Here is a 17,321-nt window from a genome sequence, read left to right as displayed (position 1 = left end):
GCATGGCCTTGTTCACTCAAACCAAATGAAATGCAGTCTCCTACATCCACAGCTGCATTTGCACCCACTGCATTGGGTGCCTGTTGCAGAGAGTGAGGGTTGAGAGGAAAAGAGCTGATGCTGCTAGAGGTGCCCAGAAGGAAGATTAGTAAGTCTTGGAGAGCGGCTGCCAGTTACGTGCATTGGCGCAGAGGAGCACTCAGCTTCTTGCCCTTCACAGCAAAGGTTTTTCTGGTGGGAAAAGGTATTTCAGCAGTACCTGGGAGGTGCTAGAAACTTAAGCATTGATGGGGTTCAAGGTGATACTGTAGTGCATAAATCAGTGGCTTGACTTCTATTTTGCTGTATATGCGTGTGCATATAAAAAAAAGGATCTGAGGACCCTGAAGAGATGTGCCTTCCCCCAAACGGCTGGGGCTTTTACCGCAGTAGTAATTTTAATTTGTGTGTGTTTACAACAACAGTACTCAGACTTTCCTTCTGGGTACATCTCTGAGGCTGACTTTTGGAAGGGGGGAAAAGGTGCTGGTTGCTGCAGCGTTTCTAGGAACAGAGCAAGAGTTGGCTGGGGCAGAGACAAGGTGGTTGGCAGGAGACTGTAATTCACCCAGGCTTTGTAATTCTGCGGCATCTGTTCTTTCGTTATTTTCTAGCAGCTCCCCAGACATGCTACCTGGATATATTGCGTTCCTCCTGCGACAGCAGCAGGGGAGTTTGCTCCCTTGTATGAGAAATGTTTTCATAAAAGTTGTGGGTTTTCATAATAATAAATCTGATTTTTCCTGATTGGTAATAAATTATGATGTCTCTGTTGCTTTGGAATATAACAACAGAATTATGTAGGTACTTTAATATATTGAGGTGTAATGTTACAGAAATACATTTTTAAATTGGGGACCAATTAACTATACTACCACACATTATGCAAAGCAGCTGGATAACTGATGAGACCGCAGTCCGTCCCTCCCTTCTCAGACTCATCCTTGCTAGGATGCTTATTAGCATCATCCAGTAAAGATGAAACTGGTTCTGGCTATGCAACGTGCAGACTGCTTCTGGGGAAGTTTTTAACAGCGTAGCACTGGGTACGTAGATGTAATGGACAAGTGCTGGGCATGTTTTTTACCACTGTGTTTGTTGGGACTTGTGGAGGACAAGTTTTAATTGAGAAAGTGGTGAAGATATCCTGGGATTTCTGTCTATGTTATAGGGCATTGACTCATGTTGAAATAAGCTAAAAATGTGCTAGAACTGATGAGAACTTTATTGTGAATTTTCCTAGGGCAAAGGAAAGATGATGATGTGTGTGTTTCACATTATTTCTTACTCTCTTTTGCATATAAGAAACAAGTTGGCTTTTGCATTAAAGCCACAGCCAGGCAAGCACTTCTTTTGATGTCGGCTTTTGCCCAAGCTGCTGTTTACTCCTCTACCTCTGCACCTCCCAGGTGTGCTCATACCAGTGCTTGTGTGAATGTCGAATTGACGAGACTGGGGATCTGCTCCATGCTGATGTAATTTTCATTCCCCAAGTTGTTTTCCCTCTGTAGTTCACTGCGCAGCCCCATAAACAGGTGTATCAGCATGACTGAGGGGATATGAGCAAAGAAGGGAGGTTGTCCAGGCCAGCACTGCCTCTAAAATGGGAGACTTCTCAAACTGCACTTTTATTGGCATGAGCTTTCCAACATGTGCTGTTGTATGGAAACCTTACAAGGTCAGTCTTATGGCAGCAAGAGGAATGTATGAAAAGATTTGGAAATAGAGTGTGTTTAGAATATAAAGAGTTAGAGCCTGTAATGTATCTTCCTTCTTTGCAATGTGTAGCATCATGCCCACTAAATATTAATTGTGGCTTCTTTTCCCTTTTTTTCAGCTTCTCGGCAAAGATGCCTCCAAATGGGAAGGCCTTACATTTTCACCCGTCAGTTCTGCATTTTGGAATGCAGTGAGTATCTTACATTATTGTTATTTTGTTATTATTTTGTTATTATTGTTATTAATAACGAAGCAGGGAGGAACAACTATACTGGGCTACGTTTGGGTAAAGAGCATTAGCTGAGATGATGCCATCCTCTGAAAAAGAAAGAAAGAGAAAGTAATTGCCACAGAGTTGGAACTGTGTTTCTTGTCTTGCAATACTTTGAAAATGAAAATCGACATAGTTCTAGGAAAGAGGAAAAGGGAATAGGGAACCGTAACACATTCTGGGTATATTTCAGGTGACTCCGCATGGATGTCAAATCAGTTCTTCATGCTGGTGGTTCATTTCTTGAAAAATTGCTTTCCTAGTTGAGGGGAAGCTTGTTGCTTCCTTTAACTTCTGAAAATAAAATCCAGAAAGTCCCAGGCAAAACATAGTGGTAGAATACTTGAGATTTTTTTTTGGGGGGGGGGGTAGGGTTTTCCTCTAAGAAAACTTTAAAAATTATTCTTAAATGATAATCAGCCTTTGGTCTATCAGTAACCAAAAAGAAACACAGTCCCCTTGTGAGTTAAAGGAATGTTTCAGAGGATGCACAGAATGAACATATAAGATGCTGGGGTTTAGGATGTATTAGCTAAAGCAAAAGCCTTAAGAGAATCTTTGCTTTAGCTGACAAAACAAGACTTTGGTTATTTAAACTTTTTTATGCGAAATTTTGTGCCTCGTAACGGTTGTTTTTTTTTTTTTTTCTTAAGCTCCCAGTGACTCAGATGAGTTTTGGCTAAGTGCACCTCTCACATCCTTATGTTACTTATTTGTCTTTGTATACTAAAGGGCAAAATTTGTTTGGCATGTTTCCAAAGAACAGTTATAACTAGGAAGTTGTTGCATATCAACATGTTTTAGAGTGATTTGTGTTTGTTGCTTTTTTGTGCATCGCCTGTGCTTATACAGTGAGTAATTTCTTTCTCTTTTTCCCCCCTCTTTAGATTACTGGGGTTACCCAGAGCTAAAATGCTGCATGCCTACAACCCTAGTAGAGATAGAGAAGTTGTAGTGAACTCAGTGTTTACAGCTACTAGACAGTTTCATGTGTCTCCTGCTCATAGCCGGGTGAGTGTTGATGTACTTTTGGAAACTATGTAATGGCCAAGTGCCAAGCCTTCGTGCTTCATTTGGCCTAAGCTTTTCATTCTGTGTTTTTTCTTCGTGCTTTTTTGTAGGACCTCCAACTTTTTTTCGGTTTTGCTAGCATTTTTTGTGCTCACTTCTACTACTACTTCTACTGGTAAGGGAGAAGACATCCAAAACCTACAGTAGGAAATGTGTTTTACAGTAACAGAGAAAGAAAAGAATTTTTCAGTGTTAAGAAGGCTGTTTAAATCTCATTCTGCTCTATGCAGCATTATGCAGTAATCCGCAGGCATGTGGGTGTTTTACAGCCTTGAATTTTCAGTCTTTTGAATGGTCTTGCATATTCCTTAAAAAAAAAAACTGCAGTGAAATGTTTTATATATTTTGAATTGCAATTATGAGCATAATTGCCTTATGATTTAAGATCATTATTTTAACTCTGATTTTTTTAATGATTTATAACAATATAACGCACGTTAAGAATGAATCGCCATGATCTCAATTTGATGAAGCACAGATTTTATCCTCCGCTGATGTGCAAAGGGTTTTTACTATGCTTTCATCTGATTTGTGTTTTTACTATGGCTGAGTGGGTATTACTGTGCAGACATAAACATCATTGTTCTTTCAGTTAGACCTCTTTGGTTACTAATGGTCTTGTCCAAGTTCAGCTTTGAGTCCTTTGACTATATATCACAGGGGGGATTGATTCACTTTGTGATAACTATCTGTACACAGGGAAGCGTTTTTGTGGACGCAGAGGCTGTCGATGCTGCATGATTAACTTGTGCAAAAAGGAGTCGTGCCTGACGAGAGGCCCAAGCTAGCCGAGAAACTCCAGCCGTAACACGGCCAGTTGCTGTGTGGTCTCAGTTCTTCTCCGTTGTAGGAGTCGAGAGCTGTGGGCAGATGAAATTTCTCAGGGCTAAGGTTCTGCTTAGTAGGATCTACAGATAGGGGTGTACCTGTGGAGATGTCTGTTGGGCCATGCGACTGAATCGTGGGTGTCGTGATCACCAGCACCGAGCAAACCAAGCTTCTTTGTGGTCTTTGCAGGTGATTCCAGCGATGGGAAAAATTTCTTTCAGAGTACTCTTCCTGCCAACAGAAGAAGGCAGTATTGAAAGCTCGTTATTTATAAATACCTCATCTCATGGAGTACTTTCGTATCAGGTAACTACACATATTTAGCTCGAGTTTTGGATTTACTTGTGTTTTAAAAAGTGATTTTCATACATTTTGAACTTGGAGACTTTCAAAGTTCATTGAATTCCTGATACAAATCAGGTGGGGTGATGTTTACAATTGATCTGTTTTACCAGATCTTGCTAGTCTCATGATCCCTCATACATGTATATGGTTAAAATTGCTACTGTTAGTGGGGCTACTTGAGGTAGTAAAACTAAGTGTATTTGCATGTGTGTACTTAAAAGATGATGGTGCTGTCACTACTAGTTGGTTTCATGTAATACTGCAGTCTAGACTTCACTGTGCTGGAATGCATTTGTCATGAAAAACCTATTTAGGAAATATTTTAGGTGGTTTTCGGCGACTCTGCAGGATTTTACGTAAACACATTGGGGACATAGCACAGGGTGAGAGGTTTAGGCCCTTAAAACGTGAAAGTTGAAGTAATGGTTTTGCATTAAAGCCGTCTATTGTCTGATTAACTAGTGAATTCCAGCAAGTCTTAAGCTTTTTTTATTTTTATAAGGGACATTATATACTCCAAAATCTTTGCTTTTATCAATTTGTTAAAGAAAAATCTAACTCTGAATTCAGTGATTTAAAAACAATGCCAGCTTTAATCAACCATCCAGCTATTCCATTCCCATAGTTGGATACTGTGCTGGAAAACAAAGCTCCTTAAATTGAAGCATAGCTAAGTTCAGTTGAAATACATGGTTTTTAATACAAGTGTTGCATTTATATAGTATTTATTAGAGGTAATGCCACATTTGGCAGGAACTTTTCGTCAAGGATGAGGGAAGGGCGCATTATAGAGCAATCGACCTTTTCTTTTTGACAGCTCTCCTCTCCTTGCACTCACTCCTGACCCCTCGATTTATTGCCCAGTCAGCTCAGCCAGGGCCTTTTATCAACAAGTTATGGGGAAGCAGTTGTCAGTGCCATCAAAAAAGTCAGTTTGTCTCCTGTTGAACTGCTGCTAAAATCGGTAACAAACTGGTTTTCATGGACAGTTTCACCAGCCACCTGAAACAGAGGAAGTAGCTGCCCATGATTTCAGCTTGCTTTAGGTTTAACAGTTTCAAAATCAGGCATAACTTGGGTGGTTGATGCACGGTTACAGTGCTCTTGAGAGCCCAAAAGTCTTGAGACTGATGTTTCTAATGCATTTATGCAAGAGTATGTACAGAAGATTCACCCAAATGGAGAAGAGGTACCATTATAGTAAAATGTACTTTGTATATGCCTTCATAAAAAAAAAAGCATATTCCCTTTGATCTGATATTTTCTATCTGTAGTCAGAGATCTTCAGTGAACATAGAATGCATTGTATTATCCTCTTAATTAAAAACATGTGTTTTTTCTGTTAAAAAAAAAATCTTTGCATACAAGTAAAAAAAAACCCAAGGCATTTTTCTTAACTCAAATGAATTTTTTTCCCCCATTATCCTGCATCTCATTGTCATAAACTAATCTTGGTGCAGCAGAATATGAATGCAGTAAAAGCATTCAACTTGCAAATCTTATAGTGCTCTGAAAACTGCAGACTTTAAAAAACAAAATGATCAAAAATTATTTTACTCAATTTTTGAGGCAAAACCATTGAATTCAATATGCAGTTGGACTAATAACAAAGTTTTTCCAGAAATTACTGCACTGCCAAATGGTGATATGTGTATTGTAATTGCCTGAAGAATAGTAAGAGAGTTTAGATACTTTCTTTTTGAGATAACCTGATGCTCTGCTGAGTGCTTTGTTTTGTTTTTGTAATTGTGCCTGAATAAGTGAAGATGCTAAAGTGCCATTTATGTGTATAGTGGCTTTCCACATTGGAACTTTTGTCTATAAATTGTCTTTTAAAAGAATCTAATATGAAAAACCAATCTGTTTCTTGAGACGGTCATTATTAGCAAAGTAGTTTTGTATGTTACTGTGATAACTAAAATACTAGATGTTGATGTAACGACCTTTTTTTAACACCAGGTTTTTGGAACGGGAACTCTGACATCTTCTCCAGAAGAACCTAGAGTGCAGCTAGCAAACGCCTACTTACTGCTTCCACACATTCAAAACATCCAGGCGTCACACACACTGGTACAGTATACTTTTCAAATGGAGATGAAACATAAATCTTTTAGACATAAAAGGTTTTTGTCCTCAGGTTGTTGGGATGCAAGGAACGTTAACAAAAAGTCCAAGTGCCAGTGACTGCAGGATAGAGGTCGCAAGATACAGGACTACTGTGATCCGCTGGTGTTCTGGTTTTATGAGACAGTCTTTGGCATTTAAACTATTCCCACTTGTTCTTGTTCATGCTCCTGTGGTGTGCTGTCCTCTCAGTTGTGCCGACAAAATTATTTGTGAGGCCCTGCTCTGAACTAAACTGGAGAATTGATCTGTCCTAAAAAAACCCCAACTTTGTACTATAAAGTGGGGGGGGGGGGGGGCTGTTTTGGTTTGTTCTGTTTTATACTTCAGATCCGTTCCCCATGCCAGTTCACAGCAGGGCTGCGCCAACAGTTTGCCACAGTTAAAAAGCGTGGCACGCTGCGTGGATGAGAAGAGGAGCTGGGAGTCAGGCTAGAGTATCCCCTTCTGCCCATATCAGTGCTGAAGATGTCAGCTTTGCTTACCTCAGCTTGACTAAAGCAGGGAGCTGTGGAGAATACAGAAAGGTGGATTTACGAGGCATAACTACTTCTAATGAAAGAAGCTTTAACGATTTCTGTCATTCGGTTGCAGTTGCAGGTATTTTCGTAGTCTTCCAGGCTATGCAGAACCTTTCAAGTGAATAACTAACTGGAAAAACTGGTCTTTCAAATTTCCTTCTGTATTGTACACAGATTTATTGTTTTCAAAAACATATTTAGAATATCTTAGCACATAACAGAATTTAATCTTTTACCCAAATGTAAGGTGCGTTGCTTGCCTTCATGATGTTGTCTTCTGTTCTACCTGAGAAAAATTCTCAGCTCAGATGGTAATTTTCAGTCTGCTACATATATGTTATGTCAGTCTTACCTCTACCTGAGAGTAATGCACAATTTCTTTCTCTTCCTTTCTTTTCCTCTGTACCAGTCTCTTTCCTGTAATCACACAGGTGTGCTTGCTTGGGGGTGTCCACAGACAGACTCTTGCGAAGGAACGAAAAATCTTCAGGTTTTATAATTTGGGGTGCTAGGGGTAGAACTGAGCAGGGTTTTTTGGATGCTGTTCATGACAGGTCTCTCTGTATCTTCACGTCTAGCTTGGTGGGTTGTTGTCAGGTAATGTCTGAAGTTTGGATGCAGACTCTGCTGCTTCGCAGTTCTGTCTGAATTTCTGAGTAGAGAAGTTTTGGGGAGCATTTGACATTTTCCTTACTGTACAGTGAGGAGCATTTTCCTATGCTTTATTTCTCTAGAGTACAAGCTTGAGGTCATGTTTGGCAGTGCAGCATGGTACCACCTGGCACCAGTCTTGTTGCAGGACCTGAGTTGTGAGAGTGTGTTGACTCAGTTCTCCTGGGTCTGGGTGTAATTTTCCTGTGCTGGGCTATAACTGAGGAATTACTCTTCAGTTCACTGAATGTTACCGATTTGGACAGAAATGCTGCAGCAGTGGTACGGGCTCCTCAGCTGTTGAAGGTGGTAGACAAGATCTAAATACAGAAGAGAAGCTTATGGTTCGAGCTTGGGTTCCTTTTAGAAAAACGTTGCTCTACAGATAGCTGTCCTCTCCAGAAGTGCCTCCTTCAATTCACCCTACTAATATTCTGATCCAGATCCCATAAAAATTGGTATCATTCTGTTTTGTCCAGTTTATATTTTAGGCTCAGAAGCTGTGGAAGAAAGAGAGGTCTATGAGGTTTGAGCGAGTGACTACATATGTGCAAACTTAAGGGTATATAACTATTAAACATACAATGGAGATTTGTAGTGAAATAGCATTTAAAACAAACCGGTCATACACTTAACTGTGCACATTTGCTTTCCCCTGTTTATTTTTAACTGAAGTAAAATACCAGTGTAAGTTCAGGATAGCGTAAGCCTCATTTACACATCCCTTGTCATCTTGGGATGAATGAGTTGTAACCTTGGGCGACAATGTCTAGTTCGATACGCTCAAGGTATCCTTACTTCTGAAGTCTACTCATACTGCTTGGAAACCTGTGAGAAAGCTCACCGAGTGATGCATGGTGCGTGTCTATTTTTTGCCTCTTTTGTCTCCTGTTTTTTTTTTTTAACAAAAAAAATGTTGGAAATATGATAGATCCATAGGGATTATAGATGAAAGTTTACCTCTACAGTAGTATTTTGCAGAATATGTGACAAGTTCGTGTTTGCATTTTTTGTGGAAAATGAACTGATTTTGTGGGTTGTTTTTATCTTTTAATAGGCAAAGGTACGCAGGCCTTTCTTTTTTCTCCATCATTCCCCCAGGTTTTTTTTAGCAGAAACTCTTGTGATTAATAAGAAAATAAAAAGAAGGACAAAGTTGCCTTTTCTACTGTTGAATTTCACCCTCTTTCTGTTACTCTCTTCAAAGTTTCAGCTTTTGAAGGGTTCAGGATAGGCCTGCTGTGGCTGTGGTCCTGGATCCCAGGATTTCTGGGCTCCTGGCTCACTCGTCAGGAGGAAAGAAGAGCTGTGTCCAACACTGTGTATTCATAGTATGTCCACGTGGCCATTCAGCAGTGGCTAGTTACCACTAAGCCGTAACAGATGGTGGAGCCCATATAGGTTCATCTTTGTTTATCTAGCTTCTGGATGTAGTCTTTGCTCCAGTTGCCTGTTTTGCGGCATTGTTTAGCATTTGGATGGCACTAACAGGGCAGCTACGTCACTGCCTCGTTGTGTTCGAGATGCCGTACAAACACACTGGAAATGTCCGTAGAGGAGTGACCTGCAGGGCGGAATGTCTTCTCGTAGGAGACACAGGCATCACTTTGCTGACTTCCCGGAGGAGTTTGGAGTTTATGAACCAACGACATGGGAAATACCGCAAGTACTGGCAGGAACCCAAGACTCCTTAAGCTACGTTTTGTGCCAGTGGGCAGAGGATCAGAGAAGCAAATGTGTGCTTGGGTGTGGAGAAGGAAGGTGGTAGGACAGTAGAGTTTTCTTGGTGTGCCATCCTGATAACTGTCTGCAAAAAACTGATGAAACTGTGCTGAATCATTATTACAGGAACAGCTTATTAATGCCATTCAGAGTGGAAATAGCTCTTTAGGGCCAGGGACTGTCCAGGACAGAAACTTGGAAGTATCAGCCTGTAGGAGGAAGGGGAGGCTTGTTCAATGTTTGTTCTTTTTTAATTATACTGTGGCCAGACTCCAGGAAGTGGTTTGAACTCTGCAGTCCTGATAATGATGCAAGAATATCTCTGTGAAAATCTTGTATAGAGCCATGTCTGATTGACAGGGCACCTAAGGCAGAATAAGGAATTCTTCCCCTAAAAGTGACCTTGGATCTGTGGTTGCTTGATGGCTGTTGAGCTGGCCTGTGCCAGCTGTCCTGTTGATGCTCTGTCTCTCTTTTGATGGATGAATTATTTCGTAAGTACTTGCCTACTCCTAGACCTTCACCAGGAGAACAGGGCTCCTTGCAGATCAGACGGTTCAGGTTTTTAGGGTTTTTTTGGAAGAGGCCTCTGTTTCTTTAAAAGTTAAATGTAAGAACTTACCAAAACCGGTACACGTTTCACTTGTGTGGCTTCTATCAGACTTCTCTATGCAGTTCATATAGGATTTGTGGGTGCTGGGTGTGTGTGTGTACATGCAAGTATGTATGCATGTGTACCTAATAAAAAATAGAGGCACCAGGTAATGAAGTGGCAGTGGTTGTACTGCTTTGCAGCGCTCTTTCTAACTTTTCCCCTTGTGCTGTGCCTCTCCTTTTCAGTTCGCCTCTGGTGCAAACATACGCTGCATAACTCAGCTTTCTGCTCTGATTCATAGGCAGTGATATTTACAGTGTAAACGGAGCACTTGCACTGCTGGGAGATGTGGACATAGTCCTAGGTTTGTCTTCTTGGAAACTCTGCTTCCGACAGTGTTTTCTTCTTGGATGCGTTATCTTCTCTTTATGGTTAACACAGCTGTCCTACCAGTGTTGTGAGATAGTAGGCATGACAGTTATGCATCTATTGTCTGTCTTAGATAAATGGAAACCCTTTTCCTTTTCTGAAGATAACTTTACAAAGAGAGATAAAAAATTCCCATAGAAAACAGATCAACATCAAATACACCCCAGTAACATTTTTTCCCCCCCTATGTGCGTGTTACATTAGCAGCTTCAATTCTAAGGTGACAGCAGTTTCCCATGTAGACCTATGCCAGGTCAAGAGGTTCAAAAAAAAGCTGGAAAAATATGATTTAGCTGATTTTTTTTTTTTTTAAATAGGGGTGTGGGGCCTTAAACAACTTTAAACTACAATGGCATTAAACAAGGGCTAACAGCTCCTTATTTAGGACCATGAAAGCAGTAGTGTTCTCTCAAGAACCACTGAGAAAGGAGGTCTAAGCGTCAAGGTTTATCTCACCAGAAAAGTGACCCCCAACATTGGTCTTTATATAATCTTACTGCCTCATCAAAACTCCACTAGCAGTTGTGGCCATGAGAGGTTAGTAAGTGTTGCATGTTTTGGAATCAAACATGCTTGCCTTTTTTTGTTTCTGCTCTCAAAATTTGATGAGGACAAAAGCGTTTGTAAAAAAGAAAGGAGGTGGAAGGGGTTCAAGTCCCACGGAGAGCTGCGCCGGGGACAGGGTTTGGGTCGCCGCTAACCGCCTTTTGCAGAGGTTACATCGCCCTCTTGCGTGAAGCCCCAGTCATTTTGGTATGAAATCCGGTTGAATCAGGAATGCAGAATGTATGTTGGCTTCCTTTGGGCTGTGCTTTTCTAAAACTGGACCTCATGAAATGCCATGCATATGGTAAATCTACTCTCCGCTCATACGCACCCTGCCCCCTTCTGCCTGTCTCAGGGAGATACGAAATAGGGTGTTGGATGCTTTAAAAACTTTTCTTCTTCACAGTTTTGCTTTTCAGCATCACATTACTGAAATCCTTTAAAGTTAGTTGCATCGACACCTTCAGAAACCTGAACCTGCAGATACCCCACTCAGATATTTAGTTCAGTATCACAAGAGAAACTGGGGGGTGTTCCACATCAGTCTCAAAATTGCAAAGTAATTTTGCTGTAATTAAGGCACTGATAGAGTGACGGGCCTGTCATTCTGATTTTTTTTTTTTTTTAATTCAGAATCACGATATACTGGCTGAGCAGTTTGTGCAAGTAATTTGGCAGTCCAGATTTCCAGATAGCTTTCATGAACTGTATTTGGCTTTGTTGGCGTTGTTGCCCTGTTAGATTTATGAGTGCTTTACAAGCTGGCACAATCAATGTCATCTTTTCTTTTCTTTTCCCTTTCCAATCAATAAAAAGGTGAAACAAGTATTTTCTGTCTGTCCGTTTTGGCATGAAGCCTACGTATCGGACCACGTCCAAGAGGCATTATGTTCTTGGCCTAGCAACTGTATTTCAGTATCCAATCAACAAAGAAAATACACAGAAAACAAGGAAAGAAGCTTTTATATTATACAAAAAAGGCTCTGTTGAATACAGTTTATTGACATATGAAAGTTTATTCTTAAAGGTTGCTCATGTTGATGCTGTATAAATATTTAATAATCATGTATAATAATAGTTTGATAAGTAAGTAAATACTGATGGAGTTCCTGAGAATTGGAGATTGATTGCTGGCCTACTGTACAGAGTAATTGTATTTATTTTAAAAAATTTCCTTACGTTGCTGTGTCATGCATATGTGGAAACGTCCTATTGTGTTTATAAATTGTGGTGTGTGAATTGGATTTATATGATTACATCTTTTGAAGCAATGTGAAGATGTGTTCTTCGCTTTTCTTTCTTACAGGCAGAAACTATGAATGCCAGTCTCTTACGTGTTCACCTTGAATGCAGTTTACCTAACGACGCATATCAGCAAGTTAAGGTATGTTTTATTATCATTTTATATCTATTTAAGTCTTCTTATTTTAATCCAAGTTTAGAGGGGCACTTTCCAGACCTCTAGAAGTTTTAGGAACAATGCAATTTCCAATGTCTCGGTTTAAAGGGGAATTGTGCTTTTAGCTATGGTTTTATAAAACCGTACCCTGTAGTATAAATTAAATGTCACACACGCCATGCTACAACCTTTAGGAGAGGGGGAGATGGAGAAAGACATGCAGTCCCCCTAAAGAAAAAACAAAACAAAACCAACCCAACAGGCTAACTGTTTTAATGTGTAGGTGTTGTATTACTTACATGGAGTACAAAAGTGATTAGATTCCTGTAATTTCCTTTCTCCAGAAACCCTTCAAAAGTTTCTGGCTCACACTGACAAGAGGTCAGTGAGCTGAGAGGCTGAAGCCTGGGCTCTCTGGGCCAAGGCTTTGAAGGTGGCGTTGGGCAGAGCTGAGGAGGGGCAAGCTTGTTAGCAGAAAAGCCCCCTCCAAAAGCTCTGGGTGTTCAGGACAGTGGGTCTCCTCCTCCTCCTGGGCAGTGCCACCCAAATCTCCTCTTCCCCTCTCTCCTCACATGTCCTTACACAGTAAATGGCTGTTGGGTCACAGCGGTGATGGTACTCAGTGGCGTATTTTGTTGGATCAGATGTATAGGCCCGCACTGTGGTCTGCGGCACCTTTCTTTCATCAAGTGTGACGAGGCCCAGGCTCCATAGCTGTTTTTCTGTACGTTGCACATCACGGTGATCCTGTGCTGTTTTACCGCCCGTGTTTGATTCTTGCGTTGCATTGGTGAATAGGCTAGGCTTGAGATACACCTGAACATTTGAGATTGCAGGTGGTGCAGCTGCCCGCTCTTTTGACGTGAGCTTCCTGAGGGCTCACCATCCTTGTGCTCCAGTCTCCACAGCGGCCTCCTCTCCTGCTGCTGGCAGCCATTTCAAGTGCTGAGGGTTTCTTTGATGCTGTGTGAGCAGTGACCTGGCGTCCCGTTCCCAGAGACGCTTCCCTGTTCCTGCTGTACCTCCTTGCGGCACTTCAGATTAGCTGAAGGTGTTTGGCTGCCGCTTCACGAGAGCACTTCACGTGCCAGGGGTGGAGGTTTTCTTCTCCTCCTCGTCATCCCGAGCAAATTAGTCCTCTTGGTAGGGCATCGGAGCCTGAGTTTAGCGACCTTCACGGTGTGATGCAGGACAAATTTATGTTACTCACTGTTGATTGTCTAGTTTTGTTTTGCTTTGTTGGCATTGTCTAGTTTTGTTTTGCTTTGTTGGCTTTAATTTTTTTGCGAAATGGTGTCTGTGTCTTTGTAGTTGCTAAGACTCAGCTGTCTTAACAGCAGCCACTACTTAGAGAAGGAAATAAGATCCTATTTATCTGAAGTATTCTAGCCAGACGACAGTGTTTTCTATTAAGAATTGTACATATATGTTTGTTTTTTTAAAATTACTTCAGTGAGAAATGGATACAAAAAACACAGGATTTGGAAAAATTAACTATAAACAGACCAGTGAACATGAACTGTCTTCCTACCATTAAGACACATGCATCAGTCTGTTTATGGCACGTTTTATTGAAGGCAGAGGATTTAACAAAGGAAACTGTTTTGCAGTCCCTGAGGTGAGACTGACTAAGACAGTTTATAAATTCACATTCTTTCAAGGTTCAGTGTCCTTTTTAGTTGTTTTTCGTCTTTGTTTTTGCTGTGCTGTCTGTACCTGCGCTGTCTTTGGTTACTGCTGAGATTTTAGCAGAGGTCCTAATTACTCCTGTTTTGCCAGCGCTTTGGTGCTGGAAACCTTGTCAGATAATACCTTCGATTAACTTCTCAAGGTACCTTGCTGTAATGAATTTTTTCCGTTCTCTCCCCCACCACACACACACCCCATATCCCCTTGTCTCGCTCCAGAGTTGCTGTTTTATGTCCGATGACCCAGTGCGGCTAGAAATGACCTTAACGGTAAGAATGGAAAATGCCCAACAAGATTTTGTGGAGCACAGACAATACTTACTGGAGAATCTTTTTGTAGTTTATGTAGCAATGGAAAAAACAAAGACCTCGGGTAAGTCCTAAATATGACTGTTAATTGTAATAGAACTTGGTTTTATACATAAATTATCATTTGATGTGCTAAATTGAATCAAATTCAGTGACAGCTAAATTTTGCGAGTAAAGGAAAACAGATTAGTTTAGTTAAACACAGCATGTCAGCCACTTTGTTTAGGGCAGAGTTACTTTAACCGCAGTCCTCTTTATAAAGGTAATGATTGTAAAGTTGTAAACTACATCCGTTTCATTCTTTAGTACCCCATGCTTATGCATCTGCTTAAATAATATGGGAAGGTGTCATGGTCCTTCGATTTCTACAACTGCATTTCTGGTTTCCCATTAATTAAATTCACCATAATAGGACTATGAAGGCAGAATGGTTTGTACAGTACTGGGGATAGTGGCCGTTGTGGAAAGTAGGGTAATGAGGTAGTACAGATGTGCACATCATTTATTCTTGTAAGCTAGAATTCCACAGGCAAAATAATCAACTTCTTGCAGTTTCTTTATGCTACATTTATTGGGTGAACAAATTCTCTAAATCCAGGGGATTTTAAATTATTTATAGAGCTTCGCAGTCTGTTTGAATGGCTTTTTTTAGACATTTCTGCCAGTTTTACTTCCTGATTGAAAAAGAAGGAACTGCTTAAGAATCCAGATTAAAATAATCTTTTTAACACACTAATAAAAAAAGAACATGATATTTTTGTCTTTTGAGAAGTTCCATTCAAGATCTAGTCACAAAACAATGTATGCTGTTCCCCCTGTGCCTGTTACGTGATGTGATATTTACACAGAGCTGAAACTGAAATACTCACTGTAAATCTAGTTTCCTTGCCAGTAAGATGCCAGTGCTTTGTTATGTTGAGTTGTGGACATACACTTATTCTGATGCTGGTTGTTCACATCTGTCCTGTTGAGGGTGCTCGCTGTTAACACTTTTGATGGTTAAAGTACTAGAAGTATGCTTTTAAGGCTGTTCTCTATTAAATATAATGCAATTATAAGTCCTCACTGTGTTAGAGGTTGGTCATATAAGCCCTTTGGACTTGCTGTTGGTGAGAAGTTCCACGTTGTGCTCCATCAGTACTGGTGGTGGCTTTACCATATCAAACAGCAATGCTTGCTTGCCTTCCGTTTGTATAATTCAATGAGAGACGCGGTCTTAAGGGAAAGATCTAACAGAAGGGAATACAGTGCTGTGTTAGTCTCCGTGTATGGCAACGTGTATTGGCACCTAGAGTGGGAGAGCAGGTAGGCAAGATCTGCATAGGGGAACTAGCCAGCTGGAAAGGTTGGAGAGGAGTATGTGCTTTAAACAGCTGTGAAGCACCTGCTCACTCAGAATCAACATCTTGAACCCTCTTTTGGAAGCTGGCACATGTAGTCTTCCTTTCAAGCAGCTGAGCAAAGCACGCTCATTATTAGAAATTGTGCCTGGTGAACTGGGAGAATGTCCTTTTATGTCAGCCTGCATCTACTCGTGTAATTCAAGTGTAAGCAAGGGCAAGAACTCGGGTCGTCTTCCTTCATAGAAGCATGGTGACCATCCTGGTATAATAGTCCTCTCTTGTTTCCACCTGCTGGTCGTCTTTTGGTCCTCTGCATCTTTGTAGTGTCCTGTGGACAGGAACATAGCTCTGCCAGTGACGAAGGGTGGTTATCCAATATAGGTGTGCTACCTTATCAGCAGGTGAAAGCTGAGTTACATCCATGTCCTGTTGCTCTAGTCAATAGGTTACTACCCTACCAGGTGATAGGACCATTCCTGTTTTAAGCCCAAAAGGTGTTAAGCACTGAATCCAGCTTTGCATTGTCTCCTGGGAATGCCTGCTGTTCAAAGCAGGCGAGCCAGGATCTTGAGTAGCTGCATGCATATACAGAACAGTTTTTACTGGACTCTCTCATGCTATTGATAGGTCGGCCCTTAGACTTAGAAAGTTACGGCAGTGTCAGCCGTCCTTCTTTCCTTCAGCTGTGCCTCCTGCCTCCCTGCCCATAGGAAAGGGGGGAGTTGTGCTCCATCTGGATTTAAGAGATAATGAAGGAAGATTCCCTGTTGATGCTTGCCTTCACGTTTGTGGCCAAAAATCTAGTTGAGTGTATTTTTACTCCTTTATGAAACGATTGCCAGCTCGAGATGCGAATAGTTCCTCCTTTTTACAAGGGTAGCTGTCACACAAAGATTTTTAAATTTAAATTGGGATTGCTTCTCATATGAGTATCTGAGAAAGCAAGAGTGCTTCCATCCTTGGTGAACTTACCTCAGTGTTCATTCTTTTGGACAGGTGATTCCTCAGTAGATGTGTACGTCATGCATTCTGGGAACAGCCTTGTGCATATACAGGTAATCGTGGGCTTCAGGAAGTCATATTTTAGGGTGTTGAATTTGGTTGGGGAATTAATTAGCCCACTGGCTTACTCTCTAATAGCAGATTGATTTTGCTGATGGCCAGTGTCACGCTTCTGTATTTTTAAAATGTGCCCAAACATCTAATAGATCTTTTAGCTGACGAGCTGTAGTTCAGTGATGGATTTTTTTTTTTAAGACATAAGAGCTGTTAACTCGAATAAAAATCCATGGGTTGATTTAGAAGATGTGAGAAAATGGCAGACATTGGCTTGCAAATTTGACAAGAAGATACACTAATACAGGAGCTACAATAATAACGGTAGTGCTGCTACAAGGATCATTGTGTCTTGTCTTCATGCAGGAAATACGGCAGTTGTCACAAAAAGACACATCACCTGTGGAGTTTGAGCCACTACTGCTATCTTCATCATCTACTAACTTTACAAAAGTTGCTTCTATTTCTTGTAAAGGTACAGGATATGTATACTTATAGATAATACGATTAAACAGGATTTGATTATAAAAGGGTACCTTTTTTCAGCAGATAAGAGACCCTGAAAGATCTCAAAATCAACTTGTCTGGACTTTTTTTGAGAAGGAGGATGAATTCTTTCTGCTAATGGTTTCCACCATTTTTGTGTATATATGCTTCCTCTTATG

The 17,321-nt window shown here is 40.8% G+C and overlaps 1 protein-coding gene across 9 annotated transcripts in view; it reads left to right on the top strand.

The window, feature by feature from the left end:
* Positions 1–17,321, top strand: part of TMEM131L (transmembrane 131 like) — an 82,573-nt gene that overhangs the window by 33,885 nt on the left and 31,367 nt on the right. For 7 of the 9 annotated variants that reach the window (XM_087735623.1, XM_087735621.1, XM_087735622.1 and 4 more), the window contains 8 exons: positions 1,877–1,948; positions 2,917–3,040; positions 4,118–4,234; positions 6,233–6,343; positions 12,168–12,245; positions 14,168–14,321; positions 16,597–16,655; positions 17,023–17,131. In XM_087735623.1, coding sequence (XP_087591749.1) covers positions 1,877–1,948; positions 2,917–3,040; positions 4,118–4,234; positions 6,233–6,343; positions 12,168–12,245; positions 14,168–14,321; positions 16,597–16,655; positions 17,023–17,131 — 824 coding nt within the window. Of the gene's footprint in view, positions 1–1,876; positions 1,949–2,916; positions 3,041–3,151; positions 3,216–4,117; positions 4,235–6,232; positions 6,344–12,167; positions 12,246–14,167; positions 14,322–16,596; positions 16,656–17,022; positions 17,132–17,321 lie in introns of those variants that run through there. The other 2 variants (XM_087735627.1, XM_087735628.1) reach the window with 2 other exon arrangements.

The sequence above is a fragment of the Nipponia nippon genome, unplaced genomic scaffold (assembly GCF_047370975.1).
Source record: "Nipponia nippon isolate SJK-2023a ecotype South Korea unplaced genomic scaffold, ASM4737097v1 scaffold_6, whole genome shotgun sequence".
NCBI lineage: Eukaryota > Metazoa > Chordata > Aves > Pelecaniformes > Threskiornithidae > Nipponia > Nipponia nippon.
The sequence above is the reverse complement of the archived record's forward strand: the minus strand, read 5'-3'. Positions and strand labels throughout refer to the sequence as shown.